Source organism: Dermacentor silvarum, chromosome 2 (genome assembly GCF_013339745.2).
Source record: "Dermacentor silvarum isolate Dsil-2018 chromosome 2, BIME_Dsil_1.4, whole genome shotgun sequence".
In the NCBI taxonomy this organism is placed as follows: domain Eukaryota; kingdom Metazoa; phylum Arthropoda; class Arachnida; order Ixodida; family Ixodidae; genus Dermacentor; species Dermacentor silvarum.
In genome coordinates, this window is record NC_051155.1 from 153,202,127 (window position 1) to 153,229,477 (window position 27,351).

A 27,351-nucleotide genomic window follows, 5' to 3' on the forward strand; every position below is an offset into this window, starting at 1 on the left:
GAAGAAGGAGTGAAAGATATTTGGCGATCCCGATTCGAAGGTCGTTCTTCTTCGTTCTCTTCGAATATACACATCACGTGGTGCGATGGGAGCTGCGTCGCGTAAATTACACGGCTTGGAAGGCGAGAGAGAGGGTACGTGAGCGGGTGAGGGAGTGCCGGTGATCCGTTTTGTAGACGGCGAGGGAGGAAAGAAAACGAAATAATAATTAATGAGGAGGTAGAAAAAAAAAGTGGTTTGATTGATCGATGCAGCGTCCGATGTTCGGCGGATTCCTGAGCGGTCGTTTTGCCCGGGGTAATGATACGTGACGCCTTTTTTTCGAAAATAAAGACAGCTGCTGCGCGGGCTATACGCCGGCCGTGAGGAGCGCGCTGTTGCAAGAAGCCCATTTTGGAACGCGCTGGAGACGGAGAAGCGATAGTTGGTGTCTCACTCCGGAGGAGACGTGTAGGCCATTACGAGAGCCTATAGTATTGGGCACCACGGAAAAACGCCGTTTTTTTTTTTTTTTCGTTTCCTTTGCTGTGCGTTTTAACCGACCTCGTTATCATCCACAGCCTTGTTAAGGAATGTGGCAAGATCGATGTTTAGTATCAAGCTGTGTAGAACGGAGGCGCTAGTCTGTGTCCTTTGGTATTGGCAGAAAACACGTGCAGGTGCAGTTTAGACAGTGCTGAAGTTGAATGCTTTCTGCCAGGAGCAATAATGTAGCCCAGCTTTGGCGTAAAGATTCAGCAGGATAGGCATTTATTTTGCATCTATCATTCAATTAGCTAATATTCAACATAAGCGAGGCCCGGATATGTGAAGCTCGTGCTTCGAAATGCAGGTCAGAAGGCTTAAAGGAGCACTAAGGGGAAATATACTATAAGGTCTGTTAGGAAATCATGCTTCTACGCATTAGAACAACGGCCATTCTTGCATACGTTGAGAAGAGGCTTGGTATAAGCTAGGAAAAAAAAAACACAAAACGACAGCTTTCCATGGCGTCATGAATTTTGACAGCGTCTACACGGGTCTTGTGTAGTTAACCGCGTATTGGCAAGAAAGGACTGTACGTGCATCCTGAAAAAACGAAAGACTCGGCGACTAGCTACCATGTTTCAGGAGCCCTTCCTGCGCCAAAGCGGCCCAAATACGCAAAAAAAAAGAAAATGTATATTTCAAGTACGTTACGTCACTGTGACATACTGCGCTGACAAATCGAGGAAGAAGGAAATAGAAGTTTCGTCTTAATTCTCTCCACTAGTGTTGGTATTTAGCATTCCTTTAGGTACTTTGCTGCTGCGACTACGACTTACGTAGATATAGATTCAGATTTGACTATATTAAACGGTAAGCGATGTAATATAATTGTGGGACACGTTGAAATCTCGGGCGCGGCAACACAGCTTGCCTATACCTTAAACGTAATTAGTCCACACTGTATGAATTGATTAGCGTCTTGTCGATGTATTGAAACAACCCTCACTTAGGCTAAGAACGAATGAGTTCGACCGTATACATAGGTCTGCCACAGAACCATGCAACTCCGAGCTACATTCGAGTGAATGCCATTATTCCTTTCACGAGTCCCCAGTTGGCTTCGATGCAGCCATCCCATCGACGCAAAAATTTGAACTCTTTCTTTAGATGTTTCTAAACGATCAGCAATATAGAACAGGCCTTGCGCCTTATTAAGTGAACAGAAAGGAGTCTCTGCACGCTGTGCGCAGGCCCCAGTTCGTATAGCACACACAATGGCAGTCGTCGTTACTCGCGTATCGAGCGACGTTATACAAGGCCTTATAGAACCACTATGTATAGGAAGTTAGGAACGCACGAGTCGTATCCAATAACGACAACTGCGTCGAGAAGGTTTTCTTGCGTCGACGTATGCGAACATTGTCTAGAGAGCGAGACAAAGAACGTGGAAGAAAAGGCGCCGGAGTCGGAACGGCGCGGGATTGGTGGACGATGCGCTGCCGCGCCGCTGAGCAATGAGTTCAAATGTCAGTGTACACAACTGTGTATATACCTGAGCCTATAAAGCATATCGAGGATGGCGAGCACCGCGAGCAGGTGCCAGTCGGGACAGTGCGGGGATGCCTCGCGTTCTGAGCGCGACGATGTCGTTGGCATTCGAAAGAAATGGCTGTTATTATTGAAGTCGCATCGCCGCCGTGTGAAAAACAAGCCGAACGCATTAATAAATAGAACAAACCCGGGCACACCACGAGGAGACCTGTTCGCTCCGTGACAGATATATAACCCGTGGCTTTAGAATAGGAACGGGGACGAGATGCAAACAAACAAAGGGTGCATTGAATGGGAAATAATGTAAAGACGACGGCTTCGCACCCTTTCTCTCTCTCTCTCTTCTTTTTTTTTTTCTAGTTTTCTAGCGCATCCGAACACCTGCTGCGGTGGTGCGCGATGGAGACGTCAGATGGCGTAGTAGGAGGGGGGATCCGGCGTGCGCGTGCATTGTATACACTATATGTATGCATGGGCCGTAGTGGCGTCGCCGCCGCCTTTATAAGTTGAGCCCTCGCGAATCGAGTATGCGCGCGGCGCATAGTACACGCGGCGTTTAGATGCTCAAAACGCGCTCTTCATCACAACGAACCCCGCGACGGAAGCGAGAGAGACAGCGCTCCAGTGTACCGGAGGGAGGGAGAAGCCGGAGGGCGCCTTTTGGAAGTTACTCTTCGCTGCGCTGTTGCCTTGGGTTCGGTTTTTAGTGGTTTTGGTTCCAGCTTGGGTGTGTAGTGCGCGGCGGCGGGCTGTTGCCCGCGGTCCCGCAAAGCGAACACAATCAAGTGGCGCGACCCAAAGGGTTGATTGCGTGTGCGCGGGGGCCATCTGCGAAGCGGGCGGTTGACGCCCACCTGAATTCGTGGGCGGGACCCCGCGCGCTTAATGGTGATCCGCGGGGTCGCGCGGCGGCGGCGCCGCCGTTACACCGCCGCCGCCCGGTCGGATGAAATGGCACTGCGCAGTGCGCACGATCATCGCAGTGAAGAACAACACACCGCGGGTGCGCGTAGAAGAGGCACGCGGGCAGATGGATTCGTATATTTATGCGCGCGATTGGCCGCGATGCAGGTTGCATGCTGCCACAGCGGGAACGCTGTGGCAGCGTCGGCGTTGTGTATAGGATCCTTCGAAGCAAATCGCGCAGCATGCGTTCTCTTTCAAAGAGCCACAAGCAGCTATGGTGATTTATCGCCTCTCGCCCTCTCTTAGACGCTCGTCCGGTCTTCGCGAAAACCGCGAAGCCCGGATATTGGGGCTTAGAGCATTACGCTGTATAACTGCGCAGCACGTGTGGCGCCCAAATAAAACTGCATGGGCGGTTCTGGCAGAGCCCGAATGCATCTTTCATTACCCGATCTCTGGAACGTTCTTTTCATATATATCACCGCCCATTCTCCTCCTTTATGCATGCATAGTGGCCCCATGGTCTCCGGATATCCGTCGGTAATGGAACTGGGCAGAGATGATCTAACGATGGTGTTCCAATTCTATTCATTTTCCCGCTTCGTTAGTGGTCCGAGCGGCGCCTCGCCAGCGTTATCATAAGAATCGGTCGGTCGTGAGCGGGGCGATGATAAGAAAGGAAAAGAATCGAGCAAGAGCAATCTACGCTTTACTGGCTCAAGGTGCACCATTCAGTGCGTAATCATATAGGCGTGCGAATTGCGTTCATATATGCCGCGCACAGCGCCAAAGTTCGACATGGTACGCGCCTCCAGACGAAACCTTTCTCTTCTCTCTTTGGCAGGTCTGGTTCCAGAACCGGCGGGCCAAGTGGCGGAAGCAGGAGAAGGCCGCGGGCAACGCGCTGCAGTCGCAGGGCTACAACCCGTACTCGACGGCGCAGTCACTGAGCTCGTCGACGCCCACCATGGCGGCCGGCGGCCACCCGTCCCCGTCCGTTGCCGCCGCTGCAGCGGCCGCGGCCGCCTTCGGCTCTCTATACGGCCGCAAGCCCCCGACAGCCGGAGCACCGGACTCGGCTCTGCTGAACGCCGCGCGGCTCTCGCCCTACATCAACTCGGCGGCGGCGGCCGCGGCCGCGATGCCTCTGCTGACGCCGGGCCACGCGTTCTTCCCGATCAGCCCGTTCGCGCACTTCCTGCCGCCGTCGCTGCCGGCACTGTACCAGACGCCGGCGCCCTTCCAGAACTGGCTGGCCACGCTGTCGGTGCACAACCGGCAGCGGGTCGACATCGCGCCGCCCGAAGTCGTGCCGCCTACTACGGCTCCCGTGCTGCCGCCGTCTCCTCCGTCGTCTCTGCTCCACCAAAGAGTGCCTCCGGCAGTGGCCATTCCGCCGCCACCGCCGCCGCCTCCTCCTCCGTCCAGTGCCGCGGCTTCGACGGCAGCGCTCGTGCCTCCACCCCCACCGCTGACTGCGGTGGCGGCAGCGGCGCAGCGACCTATCCTGGGCGGCAGCAGTCCGGCCAGGTCTTCGTCTAGCGTGTCCCCCGGTGTGACGGCGTCCTCTCTGTCGCCGTCCGCGTCGCCCCCGACCACCGGCGGAGGCCCCGATCGTCGAAGCTCGAGCATCGCCGCGCTTCGCATGAAGGCTCGCGAGCACGAGATTCAGCTCGAGATCATGCGCAAGACCAACGGCGAGATCGCGAGCTAACCAGCGAGCTATACTGAAGAGAACGCTGGAGACCTGCGCGCCCCATCCTGCCCACCGTTGACTGTACTTGGACTGAGCACTCAATACTGAGGACTTACGTCATGTCGTCTTCCATGACGGCGATTTTTCATGTGCCTTGTCGTTACAGCCGTCCACCGCGAGTTTTTGCGGACGAGTGCTCAGCGCGTCTTTAGAGATGAAACCTGCGTGAGCTTGCAGACGTCCAATACTAAAGACCTCTCAAGGGGACCGTAGCGAAAAGAACTCCACCGAACGGCGGCAGCTTCGCGTAATATGCGCTGTGGTCGGACCACCACCTTGGAACGTACCGTGCAGGCTCAAAATGAACTCTTTTGGGACGCAAAATGTGACAAGATCAACGAACCAAGATGACCTGAATTAATTCGTTTTAATTTATGCCGCACGTCTCTTGACGTTGAAGTACGTGATAACAGTTGTCTGAATCATGGATTCCGACGCCGAATTTGTCTTAAGTGCAGTGACTACGTGCCTTCCAAAGCTTGCAGGACGTATCTTGTGTGCCGATAAAAGGACAAGAACTTCCTCTCCTTATACGATACCAAAAAGAAGGATGCAATGGGACCATTTCCTGTTTTTTTTTTTTTTGCGTCTGTCGTGGACTTGTGTGCAGTGGTCGCCTACTTTCAGTAGATAATGTGTCATTGTTTGTGATCAGTGATGTACAGCATTTCATCTTGCCTCTCATTGCCTTTGAATCGTATATTGTATAAATGGCGCTATTTATATTTCTACTTTTGTACTCGCTTTGGTCTACAGTTCTCTTAAAGAAACAAATGCACACATCTGTGTCAACAGACACGCGCACATAACATTCCTTGTTTGCCTAAACTATTTTACTATATCTTTTCCCGTTTTATGATAGACAGCAGTGAATAAATAAAAAAAATGTGACGTGTGCCTTACATTACGGTGTGGAAGCGCTGCGCGGTGGTTGAAATCCTCGCTTACGCGACAATCAGCGTGTGCAAGGAACTCGACAGGTATACGGAAATACCTTCAGTAACATCTGGACGCGGCTTCCAGAAGCAATATCTGATAGGTTACGCTGACTACAGCATGCGTTCTGACGGCAATTCAGCTGCCACGTACATAGTAGGACAAGTATTGATGTCGTCAACATGACGTCATAACGTGGTTGACCAATGAATTTCATTGAGTAAATTCACAGTATAGGGTGTATGGTGCCTTATAGAGTATGTGGAAACGCTAGCAGCGGATTCAGGGTATAGAGCCGGGATTTAACTTCAGCACTTTGCCCGGTGTTAAAGAAAACTACGAACCGAAGCTAGAGAACTAACGTTGCCAATACATCATTTGTCGTGTACATCTCGAAACCTGGGACGCAAAATGTGACAGCATCAGTGAACGTGACAACGACAGTGAAACATAAATGCCCAGGACTTCTACATTCGAGCTTTTTCGACAGAACTGACAAGTTCTTTTTTTCTTTTTTTTTATTAAGTATATTGATCCTCAAACTTTCACCCGATGCTTACCCCTCCGTCTACTCATTCAAATAGCCCCACGGTGAGGCTTGCGCAAAATTGTGCTCAGTTAAGCAGGGGTTGAGTTGGAAACGCGAAATCCTAAAGACATGCATTCTTGTATTGGCCAGAATCACGATTTAAATTTTGTATAAATAACTCCGATTTCGAAGTCAATCAAAAAGTTGATGGGTCCTCTTAGAAACGGACATTGCTAACTCAAACTTTCTGTGAATCAAGCTCCATTTGGAGTTAAAGTCAGAAGAAGGAACCAATATAGCGTTAAAAATTAGCAGGAAGGAGTTCAAACTATCATGCGTTAAACCTGTGATAGACACAGATCGTTGGAAATATCTCGCAAAACCTCTCGCTCGTTCTCTCGATGTATAAAAAATGGCTTCCGTTTTTAAGAAATGATTACAGGGCAAGAAATATGGCGCAGAATAATATCTAAGTTTGGAACTCAACAACAAATTCTGTTAGAAAGTGAAACGGCGTAGCGTGTGTCCAAAACTGAGCTGCACTGCTCAATATTTCGTCGTGTCAAATAGCAAGTATACGGCGCCGTATTCGGGCAACGTCGAAGCTGGGCGAAGAGCCTACTTATGCGCACGTGTCTATGAGGGCTTTTAGCGCCTAATGCTTTCTTATCCGGACAAGGAAAAAAAATGAAATGTAACTTTAGAGATTCGTACGTACAAACTGGGCAGTTTCTTAGTATAAATGTAGAATGGAGTGTTTAGTTTAGCGAACGCAATCTAAGCTCATTAAACGTATTTGAACCGTAACTTGCGCAGAAGTGCTAAGCCAACTGCTCGTAATACGCTGTACTTTTGTCTTTCATGCTCAGAAGAAAGGACAAGCGCCTCTTTTGTTTCCTCAGAAAGGCTCGTTAACACGCAGTCAGTCTTTGTTTTACCTCGTATGACTTTACTAACAAGGAAAAAGAAAAGCACGAGTAAGACTAGGCTCCGCAGCAGGGAGAGTAGGAACGCTAAACGATAATTAAAGAATCGTTTGTGTAGAATTGTGTAGTCCATTGCAGCAATCGTGTTCTCTTTACGGCTTCGGTGCGCAGAAAATTCCAAACACGTGCTATCGCGCACAGAATTAGCCACAACGCGCGAGCTCTTTGTCCCGAACTTTCGCGTTGTAGTTTATACTGAGCACGGTAGCACGCGTGTATATGCGTGCGAATGCGTACACCTGATTGCAAGTGGCCATGCGAAAAATTGTCCCGGTGCTGTTGCTTAGCCCTTCCGCGTTCGACTTGATGGCTTTTGCAATCCACCGTTGCCTGCTCACCGCATTTGCTCGATTATGAGCCGAACGCGGACGCATGTAAAAAGAAGTCTATGGCTCCGTTATGTCGACGCTGACAACCACGAAGGTACCCCCCCCCCCCCCCCCCCCCCCCCTAAAAAAAAAAAGGAAAAAGAAAAGAAAAACACCGTGCTGGGCCTCTCGTTTCTACGAAATGTGGAAACAGTCACTTAGCTGCACGTAGATACCTCAGGGCTGTTAACAACAGCGTGCAGTTTCGAGGTCATCACGCTGTTCTGTCCTATTCAGGAACATTCACTCGTATTTGGGAGGCTGGTTTTCCACTGTGCATTATACAGTTATGAAATGAGAAAGCTGGAAATTGTAAATCAGGTTGTACGCTCCGTGTTTAGTTGCATTTTTTGTGGTGTCTTTACTGTCATGTCATGTCACAGGAGTAGAGACTTTTTCTTGTAATGTTTTTCTCTTAAACTTTATTTAATTATTTAATTCATCAGGTAAGAATGACATCGACAGCTGGAAATGACGCCAGCTGCATTTCGCCACTTGAACAGATGCCGTCAATTTTCTATCATCTAAAAACAATGCAGGGTGCAAAGCCTATTTATTAAGTGTTTTTTTTTTATTATGTGGAGCGATGTGGCTTGCTGTTAACGAAGCTCTGTAGCGTTCAGAACCAACGTATGCGGAGCCGCCTTAGATGCATGTTGTTGCAAGTGCACTTCTTTTTTGTTTTATGCCCGAGAATTGCATTCATCGAAGAGTATTTTCAACGCTGAATTTTATGTAATTGTGTACATTCCGCGCTTTTTGGTTTGTTGGGATAATAAAATATGAGAAGCGTCTATATTTCATAAGAATTCCTTGTCGTCTCCGCTGACTTCTTTATCTCCTGCGGTTCTTTTCACCGAGGAGTTGTTTGTTTGTCTAAGTCAACGTGCATATTTGGCAAGACACTGGTGGCGCGCTTCACCAAGCGCATATCTCGTATTAGCGGTTACAAACCCAACTATCGAGAAATATGGAATGGTACTCCGGAAGAGAATTTACTGCCCTATACACTACCAGTCACCGAGGCTGAGTAAGGCCGAAGAGAACGAAAGTGATTTCATTTGTAAGCAGTAAGTGTGCCATTATATTGACATACACGGGGCTCATCAAATCCTGGTGACACACCACTGATCTCAACTCATGGGATGCTCAGGCGGAACAATTGCCGGCTATGTATGCCAGGTTAACGCCGCTTGCTGCAACATCATCACCTACACAACCACCAAAACAACATAAAGTAGAAGAAAGACGCTAAAGCTTCGCCTTTAAGAGTAGAACGCGATAACGTTATCGGGACCCGTTCGCATCGCATTGTTCGCATACGGCAAGTAGGCTTCGTTCACTGCAACACTGAACGTGGGAAAGCCAGCTTACAAAGACCAAGCTTACACCGATCCCCTTTAAGTCGGCTTCACTTTTAAACTTAAATGCATTGGTGGAAAGACGTTTTTCCAATGGCAATATAAGTGGTCTTATATTAAATAAGAGACACCTACTTCTGCAGCCCTTAAGGGAGCACGGCACAGAACGCGCGTTTGTTATCCGCCGTGCGTTCACTCCCCGTGAAAGCGCGCGTCCCTCGTGCCCTTTCACTCGCACATACAGCGTTCGGCGGCGCGCGGCGACGATTTCATCTCCATTGACGTCATACGGAACCTCACGGCGACGGCGACGGCGACGCCGACGGCAGAAATCTGCTTTGGAGTGTCCATATAATTGCTATCGCAATAAAATTTGTCGCAGTTTCACCCGAAAGGCGAAGCACCAATTGCGATAGCAAATTAGTAGAGAGCTATACGGAGTAAGGATAGTAGTTAAACTTGGACATGCAGCAGCACCAGCCACGCGCAGAACTGTTGTCGACGCCATCGACGTTTTGCCCGCGTTCGCACCGAACGCGCGAGGCGTTTTTATATAAATACGTATTTGGTGCCGTAGCTAAACGTCGCCCCCCCTCCCTCCCTCCCGTCCCCCTACAGCCTTTCCCGCGACGGAAAAAGTTGCGTGTGCTCTCTATATATGGAAAGGAGGGAAGAGACGCTTAATGCTGCAGCCCTTCAGGGAGCACGGCACAGAACGCGCGTTTGCTCTCCGACATGCGTTCGCTCCCCGTGAAAGCGCGCGTCCCTCGCGCCCTTTCACTCGCACATACAGCGTCCGGCGCGCGGCGACGATTTCATCGCCGTTGACGTCATACGGAACCTCACGGCGACGGCGACGCCAACGGCAGAAATCTGCTTTGGAGTGTCCATATAATTGCTATCGCAATAAAATGTGAAGGCCCTAGCACCTTTTATTGCGATAGCAATTATATAGACACTCAAAGAGGATTTCTGCCGTCACCGTGAGGTTCCGTATGACGTCAACGGCGATGAAATCGTCGCCGCGCGCCGGACGCTGTATGTGCCAGTGAAAGGGCGCGAGGGACGCGCGCTTTCACGGGGAGCGAACGCACGGCGGGGAACAAACGCACGTTCTACGCAGTGCTTCCTGAAGGGCTGCAGAATTAAGCGTATCTTTCCTCCTTTACAATCACCATATATATATATATATATATATATATATATATATAGCAAACGCGACTTCTTCCGTCAAACGAAAGGCCGTGGGGGGACGGGAGGGAGGGAAGGGCTGCGACGTTTAGCTGCGGTACGAAATGCATATTTATGTAAAAACGTTGCGAGCCGAGAAGGTGGTAAAGACTTCCGACGCTGCTCGACGAGTTTCCCGTTGTGATCTCGTCGAAAACCTCCGAGCCGCCCGCAGAGGCGCTGACAACACTCAACAACGCCGCGCGCGTTCGGTGCGAACGCGGGCAGAACGTCGACGGTATCGACAACAGTTCCGCGCGTTGCTATACTCGCGGACAACTTTCTGTGGCAATGAAGGGAAAGCTACGGGCGCGTGGATGCTGCACATGTGTTACAGCGCCAAGTAGTCTGGCAGCGTTTGACAGTGCTTTTGGTTGCTCGGAACAGACGCTGAACCGACGCAGCTTCCACGTGCGACGGTTTCGCGTTTGCCCAGACGCGGAAGGGAAAAGCCGCAAAATAAGTAAACTTTTACACTCAGTGGTCTGTTTTGTGTTATTTGACTGTGTCTAATAAGCTGTTTATGTTTTCTCTTCCACAGCCTAAACCAACGTGGATTTAAACGTGGCACTCTTTTCAGAAGCACTCTCACTTGTGCGCACTTTGCCTCCGTAGCTTTCCCTTCATTGCCACAGAAAGTTGTCCGCGAGTTTTTTTTTTCTTTTTTTTATAGTGCTGCTGCATGTACAAGTTTACACAGCTGATAAAACTACTATCCTTACTCCGTATAGCTCTCTACTAAGTTGCAATCGCAATTGTTGCTTCGCCTTTCGGGTGAAACTGCGGCATTTTTTACTGTTTTATTTATTGTTTGCTATTGCCCCGACGCGCGCAGGTCTGGCAGAAATGTTCGAGTTTCCTCGTAGCAGAATTAGCTTTTCTCGTACATTCAAATGACAATCCTACGCCAATTGGTAAACAATCCGACGGCGAATCCGACGCCGAATGGTAAAGTCGTACTTTACCATTTTTCTGGCAAATTTCATTGTGAGAAATTGAATTTTTGTTCACCAAAACCGTGCACCACGTGGAGGGCCTGCGCGGTCGATGTGGTTGGATGATTTTCTCCGCCACCCGCGATCACACGCCGGTTGCCGACGCCGGATTTTCTGTGACACGGGGCCCTATGCGTTATCGCGTTAAAAACACTATGCGCTGCTCTGCTACCGCAAACACCAGAGACCAGCGGTGCTGGAGAAAGCCTAGTAAAGTAGTGGCAAGCGACACAATTAGTTTGCTGTCGCTCAGGATTTCTTCGCGATGTTCTGCGTAGTATCGCGATGAGTTCAACCGGCCACGTTCACAAGCCTCCGGATCTTCATTTCTTCGCCTACGCGAACTCTCGGCTTCCCTCAATCTAAACTCGGTATGTTCTCTTCTGCGACGCTTGGTTTCAGCTGCCGTAGCTCTCGCTTCAGTCTTTTGGAAGCAACTAGTGTCCAGTTCTCTGGTCGAAACCTGCTGAGCCGCCGCCAGAAGCATCGGCTGCAGTCACGGACACCGGGCGCGTTCGGCGCGAACGCGGGGAAACGCGGTCCGCGTCGGCAGCAGCTCTGCGCGTCCCACTACCACATGCCTCACTCCTCCTCTCCACCTTGCATCCGCTATGCTGCGCGATGCTATTTTTATATACTCTGCTTTAACTCTCCCCCAGCTCGGCGAAGCTATCGCATAGCTGTTGTGGGGCTCGGCGTTTTGTGTTTACGCCGGGAAATTTTCCGACCAACGAAAGGGATACAGCTTCACTGTAAAACAAAACAACAGCACGGTGCCAGCGTGGATCGAGCACAGGACCTCTACTATAGCAAGGCTATACGGCGATGGTTAGCCATTTTTCTATTTTCGTTGCTGATTACTTGTGCACGTGCATCAAGCCTAGTGCTCGACGTGTCAGCGAGCGCCACTTTGAATGTTGGTGGCAGATGTGAAGAATGCTATTGCACAGCAGGTGCCAGGTGAATCTTGATCTTAAACACAGGCGATCGTTCGATGGGCGATTATAGGCTACTTAAGACAGCAAGGCTGCCAGATCCAAGGGGTCTCGCTGAGCACATCGCTAGGAGAATTAAGGTTCATGAAGAGCTGCAGCTGAATCGCCAAAAATAGATAGAAAAAAAGAAAGCCGGCAGATGCCACGCCCTGTGGGAATCGATGTTATGCGAAGCAGTGTGTGGGGAGCCTACCAAGTTAACGAAACGGCCATGAGAGCACCAAGACGTGGGCGGCTCTTTCATGACCTACATGACAAGCATGTCATGATATTTATGTCATGAATCCTCAGGAGTCCCTTTAGCTACACCTAAGAGACCTTAGTGCGAAAGCCTTAGTCATGCTGATGACTATGACTTCGACCATCACCCTTTAGCCTTTTCCTTCACTTAGTATCCCATACGAACCCATTCCATTGGTGTTGGAGTGTTAATCTTTTTTCGCTGAGTCATTCTCATTTTTGCTGAGTCATGCTCATGACAATGACTTTTACCACAATCCTTTAGTGTTTCCTTCACTTAGTGTCCACGTGCGAAGCCATTTCAGTGGTTTTTTAGTGTTAATTTTTTTCGCTGTGTCATTGTCATTTTCGCTTGGTCATGGTAATGACTATGACTTCTACCATCATCCTTTAGTGTTTCCTTCACTTAGTACCGATGTCAGAACCCATTTGAGTGGTTTTGGAGTGTTAATATTTTTTCGCTGAGTCATTGTCATTTTTGCGGAGTCATGCTCACCACTATGACTTCTAGCGTCATTCTTTCGTGTTGCCTGCACTTAGTACCCGCGACCGAACCCATTTCAGTCGTTTTTAAGTGTTAATATTTTCGCTGGGTCATTGTCATGACCTGCATGACACGCATGTCATGACATCCATGTCATGACCTATCACTTACGTTCGTCATACACTCCTGTCATACTATGCCAATTTTTGTATATACCAAGTTAACGAAACGACTTTGAGAGCACCAAGACGTAGGCAGCTGTTTCATTACCTACATGACACACATGTCATTATATTCATGTCATGACCTATATTTTTTTTTGTTATACACTCTTATCATAGTATGCCAACTTTGGTAAATACCAAGTTAACGATGCGACTATGAGAGCACCAAGACGTAGGCGGCTAGATAGATCGATCGATAGATAGATAGATAGATAGATAGATAGATAGATAGATGGATAGATAGATAGATAGATAGATAGATAGATAGATAGATAGATAGATAGATACTGTCAAAGTGGCAAATGTTCGCCAAGAAATGCTTCGCATTCAAAACCAACCCTTCCCCTACTGGAAAATAGGGGTAAGCGAAGCTTGCCCTGAGTGCACCTAAACTAACCATGGTGCGACGGCTGCGACGGAGAGAACGACGTCACTGACGGTATGCCCGCAGTCCGCCGCTGTCGCTTGCGTTCGATGTCTCAAGTTTTCTCGGCGGCGTGGTAAGCAGCGTTCGTCCGCCAATGCCACTTGCGATTCAATTCGAAATTAAATTGCTTCAAAATTAAGTCTGTCCGTTACGTAATACTACTGTCACACGCACACCCGCGAACTCCGTTGAACATGAAACTCCTTAATGGAGATTTACGGCAATGGAGTCGCGGCGGTGCTACACGGCACAGTGCGAGCTTTCGACGGGCGCCGCATGGGACAGAAACGGCGCTGCTTTGCCTTACTTCCCCGTGCAATTGTTCACATATACAGTCGCCGTTAAAGTAATGTATAGGTAGTTTTTTTTAACGCAGTATGTAATCTAATAAAATCACAGCGAGAAAGTTTACGGTATGTTACCGCTAGAATTTTGTATTCCAAGCATAGCGAAGTTGAAAGCGATGCTGGCCACACTGCGCTCATGCACGATTGCGAGAGCGCAGTGTGGCCAGCATCGATGCGCTCTCGCAACACTGCGCTCTTGCATTTGTGCATGGGCGCATTGGTCACATTGTTTGACCGGTGCGCTTCGAGTTGTGATTCTGTGCTGTGCTCGCGGTGAGCTCAACTGCTTGCAGATGAGTGACAAAGACGTGATAAAGAAGGTCGCGCTTGCCATGGCCACAATAACTGACATTGAAGCGGACATGGAAGCCTCGGCAACGAAAGTGCGCGCTATCAAATGAGTCACATAACTTTAATTGAAATCCGGCGATTGGGAGGCCCGGGCCTGGGGCCACCTAGATGGCCACTGGGAGCTGTTGCTCCCGCACGGCCTTCATGGCTCGCTGGACAGCCCAAAGTTGGTCTTGGAGTTCGGAGCTGAGCAGCGCGGCCGACCACCAGCGCCAAATAATTGCGAAATACGCCATGCTGAATACGTTGGCATCGTCGTATATAGCCGCGCTCCAAGGGAAGTCTGGGCCTATACTCTTGATGGACGCTGGTTTGAGAATACGCTGCCAAACGTTGGGGACCAGAATTTCCGCCAATCATTTCGCGTGTCTCAAACCACATTCAAATATTTAGTCGACGTTTGCCGACCCACGATGGAACACCAGACTACGAATATGCGCGAAGCCGTTCCTGTGGACAAGAGGGTCACCGTCGCCCTTTATAAGCTTTGTTCATCTGCCGAGGACAGGACAATCGCCCACTTCTTTGACATGGGCAGATCCACGGTCGACATCATTTATCGCGAGTTCTGCGAAACTGTGGTGGCATCGTCGGAACCTAAGTGGGTCAACATGGTAACTGGAAATGACATGGAGAACCACATCGGGGAATTCTATGCTTCCACCGGATTCCCGCAAGGTTTCGGTGCTCTGGACGGATGCCATTTCCCGGTTTCTCCTCCAAAGGAACACGCCAGCGACTATTATAACTACAAAGGCTGGTAAGTGCACGAAATGAAGGGCGAGCGTTACTACAAATAGGGCAGCAATATGCGATTGATTGAAGTGGGATAAGAAACAACATTAAGGCAAAGAAATTTAGTTTTGTGGATCTTTTCGAACGAAAGAAATTCTTCGAAGCTAGGCAGCTCTTTTTCTATTGACACATGCCTACCACATGACATTGGGACGTTGCACTAATGAGTTAAGTTGCAGGTTATGACACTAGTGCTTTCAAATGTAAGCTAAGTGCATTGTTGTAACCAGTCATCCTGGATGACTTAAAGGCAATGAAACTACCCTAAATATCATTCGCGTAAAAGAAGAGACAAAACAAAGTGACGCTGCCTGCAATCAGCATGCAAAGGTGCATCACTGTTTACAAGTGCTATTAATTAGGTAATGTGGAGGCTACAGCTTTCGAAACTTTGGTATCATGACCTGTCCTTATACATTGGTTTTTGTTTGACTATCGTGATCGTTTGAGTTCCTGACAATCACAACGAGATTCTGGTTTATGTTTGGTTATGGTGATCGGTTCTATATATGCTTGACAGTGACAATTGGACCTTTGTGATGCATGCTAAGCGGGCATGAGCCCTAGCAGCAGTTAACTGTGGACTGCACCTTAGCAACTAGTCAGTACAACTATGATACACCTTGATGGTCAAAATAATGAACGTGCGAATATGATGAACACGGGGCGCGTAATTACATGAGTGCATCATTGCGTTGTGAATGCACTGTATTCTGAGCTATCGTGCCAGTAAGGTAAACTTGAAAACACCCACATGTGAAAAAAAAAGAAATTGAAATACCAGGAATGTCGTACTATTCAGTCCTTACTATGCATTTTTACCCAACATTGTCCTCACAGAAATGAAACGGCTATGACACGTATGATGCAAGAGCTCCTAAAAAGTGTTGCTTTATCCAGGCTACATTGCATATATCCCACATGTTCTTGATAACTGTATTAAATGCGAAGCATTTCTTGGCGAACATTTCCTACTTTGACAGTATATATCAGCCACCTACGTCTCTGTGCTCTCATGGCCGTTTCGTGATGGTGAAGTTTCACGGTTTCGTATGTCAACTGTTCCTGACAGCCGCGTCGGAGAACTGACTGCATGCACTGTAATGCCGGTTTTGAGTCTGAAAACACAGCCTGAAAAAGGCCACGAGGTTGTTTTTCAATGGGTACCTGGTCATTGTGGAATCAGTGGCAATGATTCCGCAGATAAAGCTGCTCGCACATCACACCAAGAAGAGCTCAGCGTTCCAATTCCACTTTCGAGGACAGACGCCGCAAGGCAGCTTCGACACCTGGCACGCGGTCTCTCACTGACCGAGTGGAACTCGTCAAACTTACGACTTACACGATTGCATCAATTAAACCCCTCACTGCAACTCCGACCTCCATTCGGACTTCCTCGACGTGAAGCTTCGCTTCTCTGCCGCCTTTGGTTAGGAGTTGCCTTCACAAAGGCATACTCTACATTAATTGGAGTGACCGACAGTGCAGCATGCGAGGTCTGCGGCACCGACGAAACTATTGACCACCTGCTGTGGCACTGTCCACGATATGCCCCAGAAAGACAAGAACTTGCTAACGCGCTAAAAAAACTGGACAATCGGACGCTTTCCGTGCAGGTGCTGCTGGAACACCACCCCCATCGCTCGTCGGCCCATAATGTGGTGAAGGCACTTTTGTGCATCTTGAGGACGACGGGCTTGTGTCAGCGTCTGTGACTATTAGTGCAATACCACACGCGTCAGCGAACTAACCGCTAATTTTTCTTGTTTCCTTCCCTCCCCCTCTCTCTCCCTGTCATTTTTCTGTTCCCTTTTCCCATTCCCCCGGTGTAAGGTAGCCAACCGGACGTTATTCTGGTTAACCTCCCTGCCTTCTGCCTTTCTCTTGCTTCCTTCCTTCCTTCCTTCCATGGCCGTTTCGTTAACTTGGTATGTACCAAATTGGCATACTATGACAAGAGTATATGACGAACATAAATGATATGTCATGACATGCGTGTCATGTAGATGACAATGACCCAGCGAAAAAGATGAACACTCAAAAACCATTGAAATGGGTTCGGACGTGGGTGCTAAGTGAAGGAAACACTAAAGGAGGCTGGTAGAAGTCATAGTCATGAGCGTGACACAGCATAAATGACAATGACTCAGCGAAAAAGGATTAACACTCAAAAAACACTGGAATGGGTTCGGACGAGGGCACTAAGTGAAGGAAACACTAAAGGATGATGGTAGAAATCCTAGCCATGACCATAACAGCAAAATTGACAATGACTCAGCGAAAAAAGATTAATACTAAAAAACCACTGAAATGGGTTCGGACGTGGGCAATAAGTGAAGGAAACACTAAAGGATTGTGATAGAAGTCATAGTCATAACCATGACTGAGCAAAAATGACAATGACTCAGCGAAAAAAGATGAACACTCAAAAACCACTGAAATGGGTTCGGACGTGGGTACTAAGTGAAAGAAACACTAAAGGATGGTTTTAGAAGTCATAGTCATGAGCATGACTCAGCAATGATGACAATGACTCAGCGCAAACAGATTAACACTCAAAAGCCACTGAAATGGTTTCGGACGTGGGTACTAAGTGATATGGAAACACTAAAGAATGGCTGTAGAAATCATAGTCATGAGCATGCCTAAGCAAAAATGACAATGACTCAGCGAAAAAATATTAACACCCAAAAACCATTGGAATGGGTTTGAACATTGGGCACTAAGTGAAGGAAACACGAAAGGATTATGGTAAAAGTCATAATCATGGGCATGACTCAGCAAAAGAAGATTAATACTCAAAAACCACTGAAATGGGTTCAGACGTGGGCACTAAGTGAAGGAAACACTAAATGATTGTGATAGAAATCATAATCATGACAATGACTCAGCAAAAATGAGAACGACTCAGAGAAAAAATATTGAAACGCAAAAACCAATATAATGGGTTCGGATGTGGTACTAAGTGAAGAAAAAGGCTAAAGTTGATGGTCGAAGTCATAATAATGAGCATGACTAAGGCTTTCGCCTTAAGGTCTCTTAGGTGTAGCAAAAGGTACTCTGGAGGACTCATGACATGAATGTCATGACGTGCGTGTCATGTAGGTCATATGAAAGATCCACCTACGTCTTGGTGCTCTCATGGTCGTTTCGTTAACTTGGTAGGCTCCCCGCGCACTGCTTCGCATAACATCGATTCCCACAGGGCGTGGGATCTGCCGGATTTTTTTTTTCAACATACTCCTAAAACTGGATTACTTGCTATCTCAAGCGGTTGCTTCATTACTTACAATGCATTCTTTTGTCATGTGTGCTTACAGCATAAAGCTATCCTGTTTCTTTGTTGTGGGCTTTACCTTTAACAGTGATTTTGCTTTTTCTTCTAGGCACAGCGTGATACTGCTCGCACTGGTGGACCACTGTTACGTGTTCCGGTACACAAACGTTGGATCATCGGGAAGGTGCCACGATGCACATGTCCACCACCAGACAAGCCTGTCTGGCCTTGTTTTGGGGCCCACATTCAGGCAGCCAACCACCATGATAAGCGGCGTTGCTGTGCCCCCACTGATACTTTGTGATCAGGCGTTTCCCCTCACGCCGAACCTTATTAAACCATTTGCGAGCACTAGCAGCACTGAAGAGCAAAAGCATTTCAACTATCAGCTGTAGAAATTTTGCAGAATAGTAGAAAATGCATTTGGACGGCTTAAAGCCCATTTCAGGTTTGTAATGAAGAGAATGGAATGTGACATCAGCAATGTGCCGCTTATAATAAGGGCATGCTGTATACTGAATAATATTTGCGAACACTTTGGTGATGCTGTATCGCAGCAGTGGATCGGTGAGGCGCAGCTGTACGACACAATATTTCATCAGCCAACACACTCTAAGGATGCACTCATTGCAACTGGAAAACACATTCGAGCTGCAGTTGCCGTGCACTTTCACCAACAGATGGACCACTAGCCAAGCCAAGAAGTGCAATTATTTATTAAAATACTCGGACAGCAGGTCCACGAACTTCTCTTGGGCATTCAGTTGCCGCTATCGCAGAGCTTGATCAATTTTGGTTGCATCTTGCAAGGTAGCAATCAGCTTATTCTGCTGCTCCAGCAAGTTGTTGCGGAAGGTCTCCGTGGCACTCTGCCTCTTCCTTTTTTGTGGGCGGCGCTGTTGCTGTTGTCTGGTGGATGCAGGCCCTTGGCTGTCGCTTGCAACCTCCTCCACTCCATCTGCCACCTCCTCTGCAGATGTATTTCCACTTGAAGATTCCGTGCCGGAAATTATCTGGAATGAATAAAGATATTTGGTTGTTTATGCCACCTACACATCAATTGGCTGTTTTGAGTGATATTTCCTTACACACGAGTGCAAAGCCACAATGGTCATCTGCCACACAAAACAACCTTTTTGGGAATATGACGAGTAGCTTAAGTATTTTGTGTATTAGGTGGAGGCATTCCAGTTTTCCTAATTCTTTAGGAAACTTTTTTCTGGCGGAAGTAATTTGGGTGCTCATAAAAACATGGCAAATTTAGATTTCGGGGCTTATTTTTTATAAAAAGGTTAAAGTATCACGTATGTTAGAACTTACCATTTCAACAGTTTCATTCGGAGAGCAACGGCTCTCCTGAATGAGGGAGCGATCATTCGCTGGCAGTGCACCCAAGATCCTGTGGATTTCGGAGAAGAACGGCCAGGGAGACATGTGGACCCTGTCGTCCTTTCCCGCGACTCTTTCCTGGAAGCACAGAAAGCGACGATAACAATCAAGAAAACTGAAATGCTAGACAAGTAGTAGAAGCTGAACTAGTTTACAAATGCTTGTTGTATACCATGACACGTGGACATGACCGTATATGCAACATTACATGCTCATTTGATATGCTTGCTTACAAGTCATTATTAGTTTTAGATTTTTTAGAAATGGCGACTCAAGATTTGGGTACCTAAACTGCATTGAGTTCACATAAGTGGGGCGACAACATTAATGTTGGGATATACTTTGACTTGCCACCATGTTGAAAAAAGAAAGAAGACGGAGAAAATTACTTAAAAGGACGAAAAACATGCCGTGCAAATATGCAACGAAAGGATAGTTTAGTGTGCGAAAGAAGTTTAAAAATTTACCGTTTCATTTTGGTAAAGTTTAAAGGCAAAATCTGGTTAAGTGCCTTTAAAGCAAAGCAACATAAACTAGCTGCGATTATTAAGCATGCTGATGTGCATATTTGTTGATTCTGCTCATAGAAAATGGAACTCTCAGAATAATTATGCATAAATGCAAAGCATTCTCAAGGTATTTCATATATCCGATATGGCGTTCTTTAGGTGCACAAGACGAAACTGAGCCTGTGTGTCCGACCTGAAGAAAATATGTTTGACGAGACAATGCTTCTCATTTAAAGAAAACAAAATACAAGGCCGCGCTACCTTGTTAGCCGTTTGTGAAGGCTTTGTCACCATGGTGGGCCACTTTCATCCTATTTACAGACATGACCACAGGTTTTGCCGTAGCAAAAACCGGTGCGCCTCGTCACTTCAGCGCTGTTGCATCGGCAGCATTGCAGTACACTTCGTCAAAATGAAACGTTTCGTATTGTCAGCGTTACTCGATCAACACTAGGTCACTTATGCACGCCGCGCAAGCGCAGACACGGCGACTTCAATACAACGGCCGCCAATGGAGCCCGCGTTCGCTCTGACTCGGCTATCACGCTAGAGGTGCGCTGTGCAGGAAGCCCCGAGTTTGGCGCCGTGTGCGTGTCGGTCTTTCTTGTCCCTGTTTATTTCGCGCTGCGCGTGTTTCGTAACGGATGACCAACACGCCTAAGCTTCTACGCTGAATTGCTCCGCCCGAGCTACGAAAAACGCCGCACGGCGCGTCCCCGTGAATAAAATAAACGGGTTCCGCGCGCTCGTATTGCGATGTTCAATTATTATTACATATCTCCGAGTACCGCCAAACTAGGACTTTCCTGCGCCCCCTGTTCTCGTTTTCTGCTTAGTGCACGTTGCTTACCTGTATCCAGGGTCCTTCAATACTTTTCTTATTGAAGGACCCTGCCTGTATTTCTGCGTCAGGTTGTCGATCTTGGTCTGCACCTGCCGGCGAGTTCTCCTGATGCCGCTCTGCGCAAGAGGTGCGACAATGGCGTCATATATTCTTGCGTTGTGCTTCTCCCCTCCGAGATGGGGCAAGTGATCATCCCAAAGTCGGATCAGCACCCAGGTCTCCGCCTCCGTCCATGTTGACCGTGGCTCCGATGCCGGTGCGAGCGAAGCAGACGATGAGGCGCCGGGATCGCTTATTGCGGTGTGTCTCGCCCGGAGAACGAAATTTAGGGGACGACACTTTCCCATGCGGGATGGCGAAGCATTGGTGTAGAGAGTACAGGCGCTGATGTCCTTAAAAACAAATTGAAAAGTTCCAATTACGTGGTGCATAACCAAAGGCAAGAAATAATAATAATAATGCTAAAATTTGTAAGTGAGCCAGTTAGGACGATTTTTTTTCGCAGCTGAAGCTATCTGGGGACGAGAGTACTCCGTTCAGCCGTCATGGTCATTGCCGAACTCCCTTCGCGAAAAGCTCCATTAAACTTAGCGAAAGGGAGACCGAATGACACCGAGCGCATCTCCTTCGAGATGAAGACGACGGAGTCAAAGAAGTTCGCGGGTGCCCAGTGTGACAGGGGTATGCTTACTAGTAGTCACTCGGACTCACATCCCCTGGAACTCAACAGGATTCACTCAGACTAGGCTCTCACTTACTCAGGCTCATTGTGTGGTATTTCATGCTCAGGCCTACGAGTGCCTCTGATTCATAGGGTCTTCAGGACAGGCTCTGCACTTACTCAGGCTCATTGTGTGGTATTTTATGCTCAGACCTACGAGTGCCTCTGATTCATAGTGTGTATGAATGAGCTAATTTCCTAGCGAAATCACTAGTCTATTGTTCTTGGTCAGTATTTCCAAAAGGAATCAGCGCACAGAGCTATATCTATGGCTTCATTTCCTACGGTTTACAGACCTATATGATCTACTATAAAGGGTGTTTTTCGTTAGCGACACCATTTTTTTAATTGCCTGGGCGAATATCACAATTATAACCCTTGATCTAAATTACTCGATGAGGCGGCCATTAACTTTTACGAGAAAATGAAATATGCTCCGTAAAATAATTATTTAAAAACCTAATTACCGTAATATAATGCTAAATAGTGAAATAATGATTTCGTTTTATCATAGACGTCATAGCAGCCTCATAGAGTAATTTAGATCAAGGGTTAGAATTGTCATACTCGCCACAGGCAATTAAAAAAAAATTGGTGTAGCTAAAGAAAACGAAAGAAAAAAGAGAAAATATATGACTGCGTACGCGCTTTACCTTATCTCTGTTCCTCTCTCTTTCTGTTTCTATCCATTTACGTAATCCCCACGAGCATGGCAGATAATCATACTTGCCTCTTGTTAATCTCCCTACCTGTCCTTTCTTAGATTCTTCCTTTATTTTACGGCACACTTTGAGCGAATGGCCGCTGAACGGCGTCCATCTGTAGTTTATACTTTTTTCGGACTTCATCAATATTTAACACATCTGTACAAGAGGCCACACTCGTGTGTCGTCGGCGAAACTGCAAAGAGGTCGCCAATTGCCGAGACCATGTAATAATATTAACTGACTGTCGGCGCATTAGAGTGTAGACCTCCTCACATGTCTGAGGGTTATTTGGAAGTGCGGTGTCAGATCACTAATCATAGCCTTGTTTGCGCTTCGATCTCTGCGTGGAGACCTGTATGCAGGCAGCAAGGCAGTCGCGTTCGTTGACTGGAGTTGAGCCAAACACATTTACAAGTATTAGAACGGATGCTGTGAGGACAACTTCTAACGAAGGCCTTTGCTTTCACCCCATGCTTCATTACGTAATGCTTAGAACGGGCAAATACGCAATCATCACAAGACGACATCCTGCGCCAGCTATTAGAGGCTACTACACGAAAACGTGTGCCAGATACCATTCATCATCTTGCAGCGTACTGCTCACTTCCTGGTTATAGATATCTTGCAGCGAAAATATAATGACGCACTCTAAACCATAGCTGCCCTGCCATGTCCCAATCAGTAAAATGGTGATCAAAAGTTCGCAGCTTTATGTATTATGCACTATGCACTTTTGCGATCATTCGCATAGTTGGATGTCAGGTAAGTACGACGGTTGCATATACTGTATGTCTCTTTAATGGCGCCACCCACACCCGGCTCTCATATTGCATCGTTTACAATGGCGGTAGTCTTATCCGGATAACAAGATAGAGCTAAGAGCCATAAGAGGTCATCTTATATACGGAAACATAAGGTCACGTCCTAAAGTAAGGCTTTGTCAGCATGTTACGGTAGGCGCTTGGAGAGCCCTTGCATGGCGAACCGGGTGTATATAATTCACGTTTAGCAAGATAAACCACTACGGCGATTCAATTGTCTTCAGGTGTTGACGTTACGATGCGGCTTCTAATGATAGGTTGACGAGAGAGCTAACCAAAATAAAGACAACAAAAACAAAAACAACTAAGCTTTAAAAGGTTCGGCGTAAGGCAGCTCATAAAGGAGCGGCGAGGAGAAATGCAGGCACTGGCTACAAATGCAGGGGAAAACAGAAGCAGAAATGTATCTGTTGTGCGAGGCGCTCGTGAATATGATAAGTGCCGAGATTACGAGAAAAGGAGAAATATTGCAGGCAATGTAAGGCTTGCTGCATAACAGAATTAGATATATTTGCCCAAATTTTCTGTTGTTTATATCAGAGCAATTTCCAAAAACTGTTCAGTGAAACTAATTTCAGTCTCTCTCTCTCTCTCTATTGGCAACTGTGTATAGACTCGGTGCGAAGCTTCAAATGCTGTGCGAAACTGTGCTCGCTATATCTCCTTTCTCTCTCTTTTCATCCCAATACCCCCTTCTTCCAGTGCAGGGTATCAAACCGGACGTGCGTCTGGTTAACCTCCCTGCCTTTCCTCTCTTCTATTTCTCTCTTTTTATCCTCTCTACGTGTCAGGCTTTGTTGGTTTTAGTTATGCACTGATATACCGGGTGTTCAAAATTAAGCTTGACGGAATTTTAAAAAATTGCCTGTGGCAGGTAGCATCATTCTTATCGTTGAGCTGGATTATTCGAAGAGGCGGACATTAGTACCACAAGAAATAGAAACACATATTCAACTAATTTACAAAATTTCAGTCATTTATGTATTTTTATGTATTACATAAACCCGCATTCGCTCCAAGAGCATTACAGTGGGGCGGGGGGGAGGGGGGGGGGGTTATACACATATTTATACATTTGTGGATGCAAACACAAAACACAGTGTCACACAACTTCTTAGTTAATTACTTTACAACAAATATCGCAATTTACGAATTGTACCCGGTGAGCTTGTCAGGCGTATCCACTTGGAATGAATTTACCGAATGACACCAGTTTGGAGATATGCGCCATCAAACTCGCCGTAAAAATACACTGTTGTTCCACTTCCTTTTTACCAAAATGCTGTTTTATACATTGAAGCACAAAAGTAACTGGAACGCCCATGCATTTCGTCCCACACCTTGGGAAATGATATCTCGAAACTAGTGTCATCCTGGAAATTCATTTGAAGTGGATGCGTCTTGCAAGCTCCCCGGCTACAAATCGTGAATTAGAATATGTGTCGTAAACTAATCAACTAGAAAGTTCCTTAGTCAATTTGTGTTAATTAGTTGAATATGTGTTTCGATTTCTCGTGCTACTAATGTCTGCCTCTTCGAACAACCCAGCTCAACGACAAGAATTATGCTACCTGCCACAGGTGATTTTTTGAAATTCCGTAGAGCTTAATTTTGAACACCCGGTATATTTGAAAAGGGGAACGGTAGCGCACGGGTCGGACAGACTACACGACGAGACAAGAGCCCTTCGTACTAGAAATAAACTTGACTAATGCGGCGAATTGGGTGGGTTGGTACGTATTTGAAACGGTGGCACACACTTTCAGCGCTCGCCCTTGTCGTCTCGTCTCCGGCCATGTCTCTCTTCCACTACCGCTTTTTCAAGTAATTTACCTAAATTTACTATAACCTTGCCAGCTATTCCATTGACAGTTAATGCCAGAGCATCGTCATCTGCACGCTGGAGGCAAGAAAGGTAGCGACAATGTAGAATAACAATGTTGATATGATCCTCACTCCCTCACTTATACGATATATCATTTATACCTTCATTTATAACTGCAACCCCTTCTGAAGCCCTTTTAGCCACCCCCCCCCCCAAAAAAAAAAAATTGCTGAAATAGATGTAAATAAGCATGCTTTGCACTTCGAGGATAGGACAATCCTTTTAGCATATACTCAAAAGGGCCCAGTGTACTTTACAAAGTACACCTGCATTCGTTTTCTTGCCACGCTATAACGATGCGATGCCGCGCCTTCATTATTTGCGGCACGTTTTTCGAAAACTTACATATGAAAATCAGCTTCTACAAGCAAGTGCCAGGTAAATTAAAAAATAATTAAGGCTGCTGCGCGCGCAGCAGTGCCTGCAGTGCTCCTTACTTCTCAGGTTTGGCGATGAACAGACCAAAGACGTCATGAAGCGGACAAAAAAACTACAATGTGGTCATCTTGGCAACACCCTTGATATCAAAATGGCGTATAAGTAAAGCAATATGTTGTATTTTTCTTGATTTATGCAAAAATAAACATGTTGCTGTGTTTTAGAGAGTCCATTGGGCGCTGACTGGGTTTAACGATCCGGCAACAGCACCTTTCATCGCGGCTGTGTTCGTCTTCTCTATAATGTTTTGTGGCCTTCTCGTCGCTGCAACCACGCTGGACGCCTCTGGGGCTTCATTTCTGTAGCACAAGATGACGATGATATCACGATGACGAGCCTGTGACCATTATTCACAGTGCGTCTTTTGTCCTCTCTTCCGCCAATATGTTTTTGTCGTAAACACGCTTTCTTTTAGCCCACATGGACACCAGCCGATGGTGCCTTGCACGTTCAGTTGTGCAGAAGTAGGCTTAGAGGACGCAAAAGAACCGTCGAATTGCTGCAGAGGATTGAAACGCGACAAACGGCAAAAAGAAAGTCTTTAGCAAGCCATTTTCTCTATTGTTAAACACAGGAATATCAACTGAATTTTATTCGCTCTTTTCCGATCTGTGCCGGCACTTGCTTCTTCTTTTGTTTTGTTTCCTTTTGTCTTACACAAAGGCGAAGTATTGGTCTTTCTTGAACATCTTTCCACAAATTATATTGTTTTGTAATAAATATCATGCAGTAAGTTACCTTGTTCTTTGAATACTTCAACGCTGTAAAGGCTAATAAACAACTGCGCACTCTGATCCCGTATAGAGTAATATTCGCGCAAAATCTTATTGTGGTGTCGGATATTTACGTTGAGAATAACGGAATACTGCGCACAATATGCTGAATACTACGCATATTGCGACAAAAAAAAAAAAAGAATGCTGCTTAGAGGTTATGCGGGGACATTGTGAGTATACAAAAAAGAAAGTGCGCATTTCTATCATTATTTTGATTCATTGATTATTCGTTTTTGATTCTGATGTTTCGGTATACATTATACAAAAAATTAAGCAAAACAAGAAAAGAAACCTTTGCAACAAATAAAAAGTGGTTGTGCAGTTCCCGACAGTTGCAAAACCAGCCGTCGGCCCTGTGTCAAATTGCGGACGCTCAAATAACTCGAAATTTGTCGTTTCGGAAAATAATATGTTTGTATTAGATGAGTTGTACTCTGTCGTTTAGTTTATATGCTGGTGCGATTCTTTTATGCGTTAACGGTCTTTAGGGAGGGCAAGGGCGCAGAATGGATGTCATGCTTTTCGAGACGAACCAAGGCCACGCAACGTCCTCCATATGATGGGCACGCAGTGGTCTACAAGTGTCAAGTGATTCGCGAAATGCTTTCCGCCGATCGCAAGTTTATATAGCCGAAGATTTCTGTGTGAACATTGCAGGTAGTGTGGTAACCATCAATGGCGAAATTCTGGGCGAGGTTCTTGAGATACACTTCCAAGAAACAAATGTACATACAGTCCAGACGGCCAGACCATGTCTATCTCAGAGAGGGAATATAGAATGCAGCTGCGGAGCGGTCTTCGTCTACTTTGACAGAGCCATCTGCGTATACTTGTATAGGTGATTCGGGTAAGTCGTGTTCAAATGTTCCAGGACTAGTGACTTGGCTTCTGCCTATGGAATGCAGCTCTTTGACTTCAATCGTGGTATACTTAAGTCGCATGTGATGTCCTCGAATGTCCACGGCGATTCTATCTTTTCCCTCTGTCTCGAGCAGCGCAATCCTAAGACGCGAAGCGTGTTGAATGCTGCATAAA

The 27,351-nt window shown here is 46.9% G+C and overlaps 2 protein-coding genes across 3 annotated transcripts in view; both read left to right on the top strand.

Moving 5' to 3' along the window:
• LOC119441922 (homeobox protein aristaless) overlaps positions 1 to 7,575 on the top strand; it is a 126,460-nt gene extending 118,885 nt beyond the window's left edge. For both annotated transcript variants that reach the window (XM_037706584.2, XM_037706586.2), the window contains exon 4: positions 3,770 to 7,575. In XM_037706584.2, coding sequence (XP_037562512.1) covers positions 3,770 to 4,639 — 870 coding nt within the window. In that variant the 3' untranslated portion in view covers positions 4,640 to 7,575. The remainder of the gene's footprint in view (positions 1 to 3,769) is intronic.
• Positions 7,576 to 14,567: 6,992 nt separating this feature from the next.
• LOC119440480 (uncharacterized) lies at positions 14,568 to 18,621 on the top strand. The gene is made up of 2 exons (XM_037705385.1): positions 14,568 to 14,914; positions 18,336 to 18,621. The coding sequence occupies exons 1-2, from the start codon at positions 14,568 to 14,570 to the stop codon at positions 18,619 to 18,621; spliced, it is 633 nt and encodes a 210-aa protein (XP_037561313.1).
• Positions 18,622 to 27,351: the final 8,730 nt, after the last annotated feature.

Excerpts from the sequence above, each read along its gene's own strand:
- LOC119440480 (XM_037705385.1), top strand. The coding sequence starts at position 14,568 with ATGGAACACCAGACTACGAATATGCGCGAAGCCGTTCCTGTGGACAAG. Across the intron at positions 14,915-18,335 it reads TATTATAACTACAAAGGCTG|GCACAGCGTGATACTGCTCG; the intron begins GTAAGTGCACGA and ends TTTTTCTTCTAG.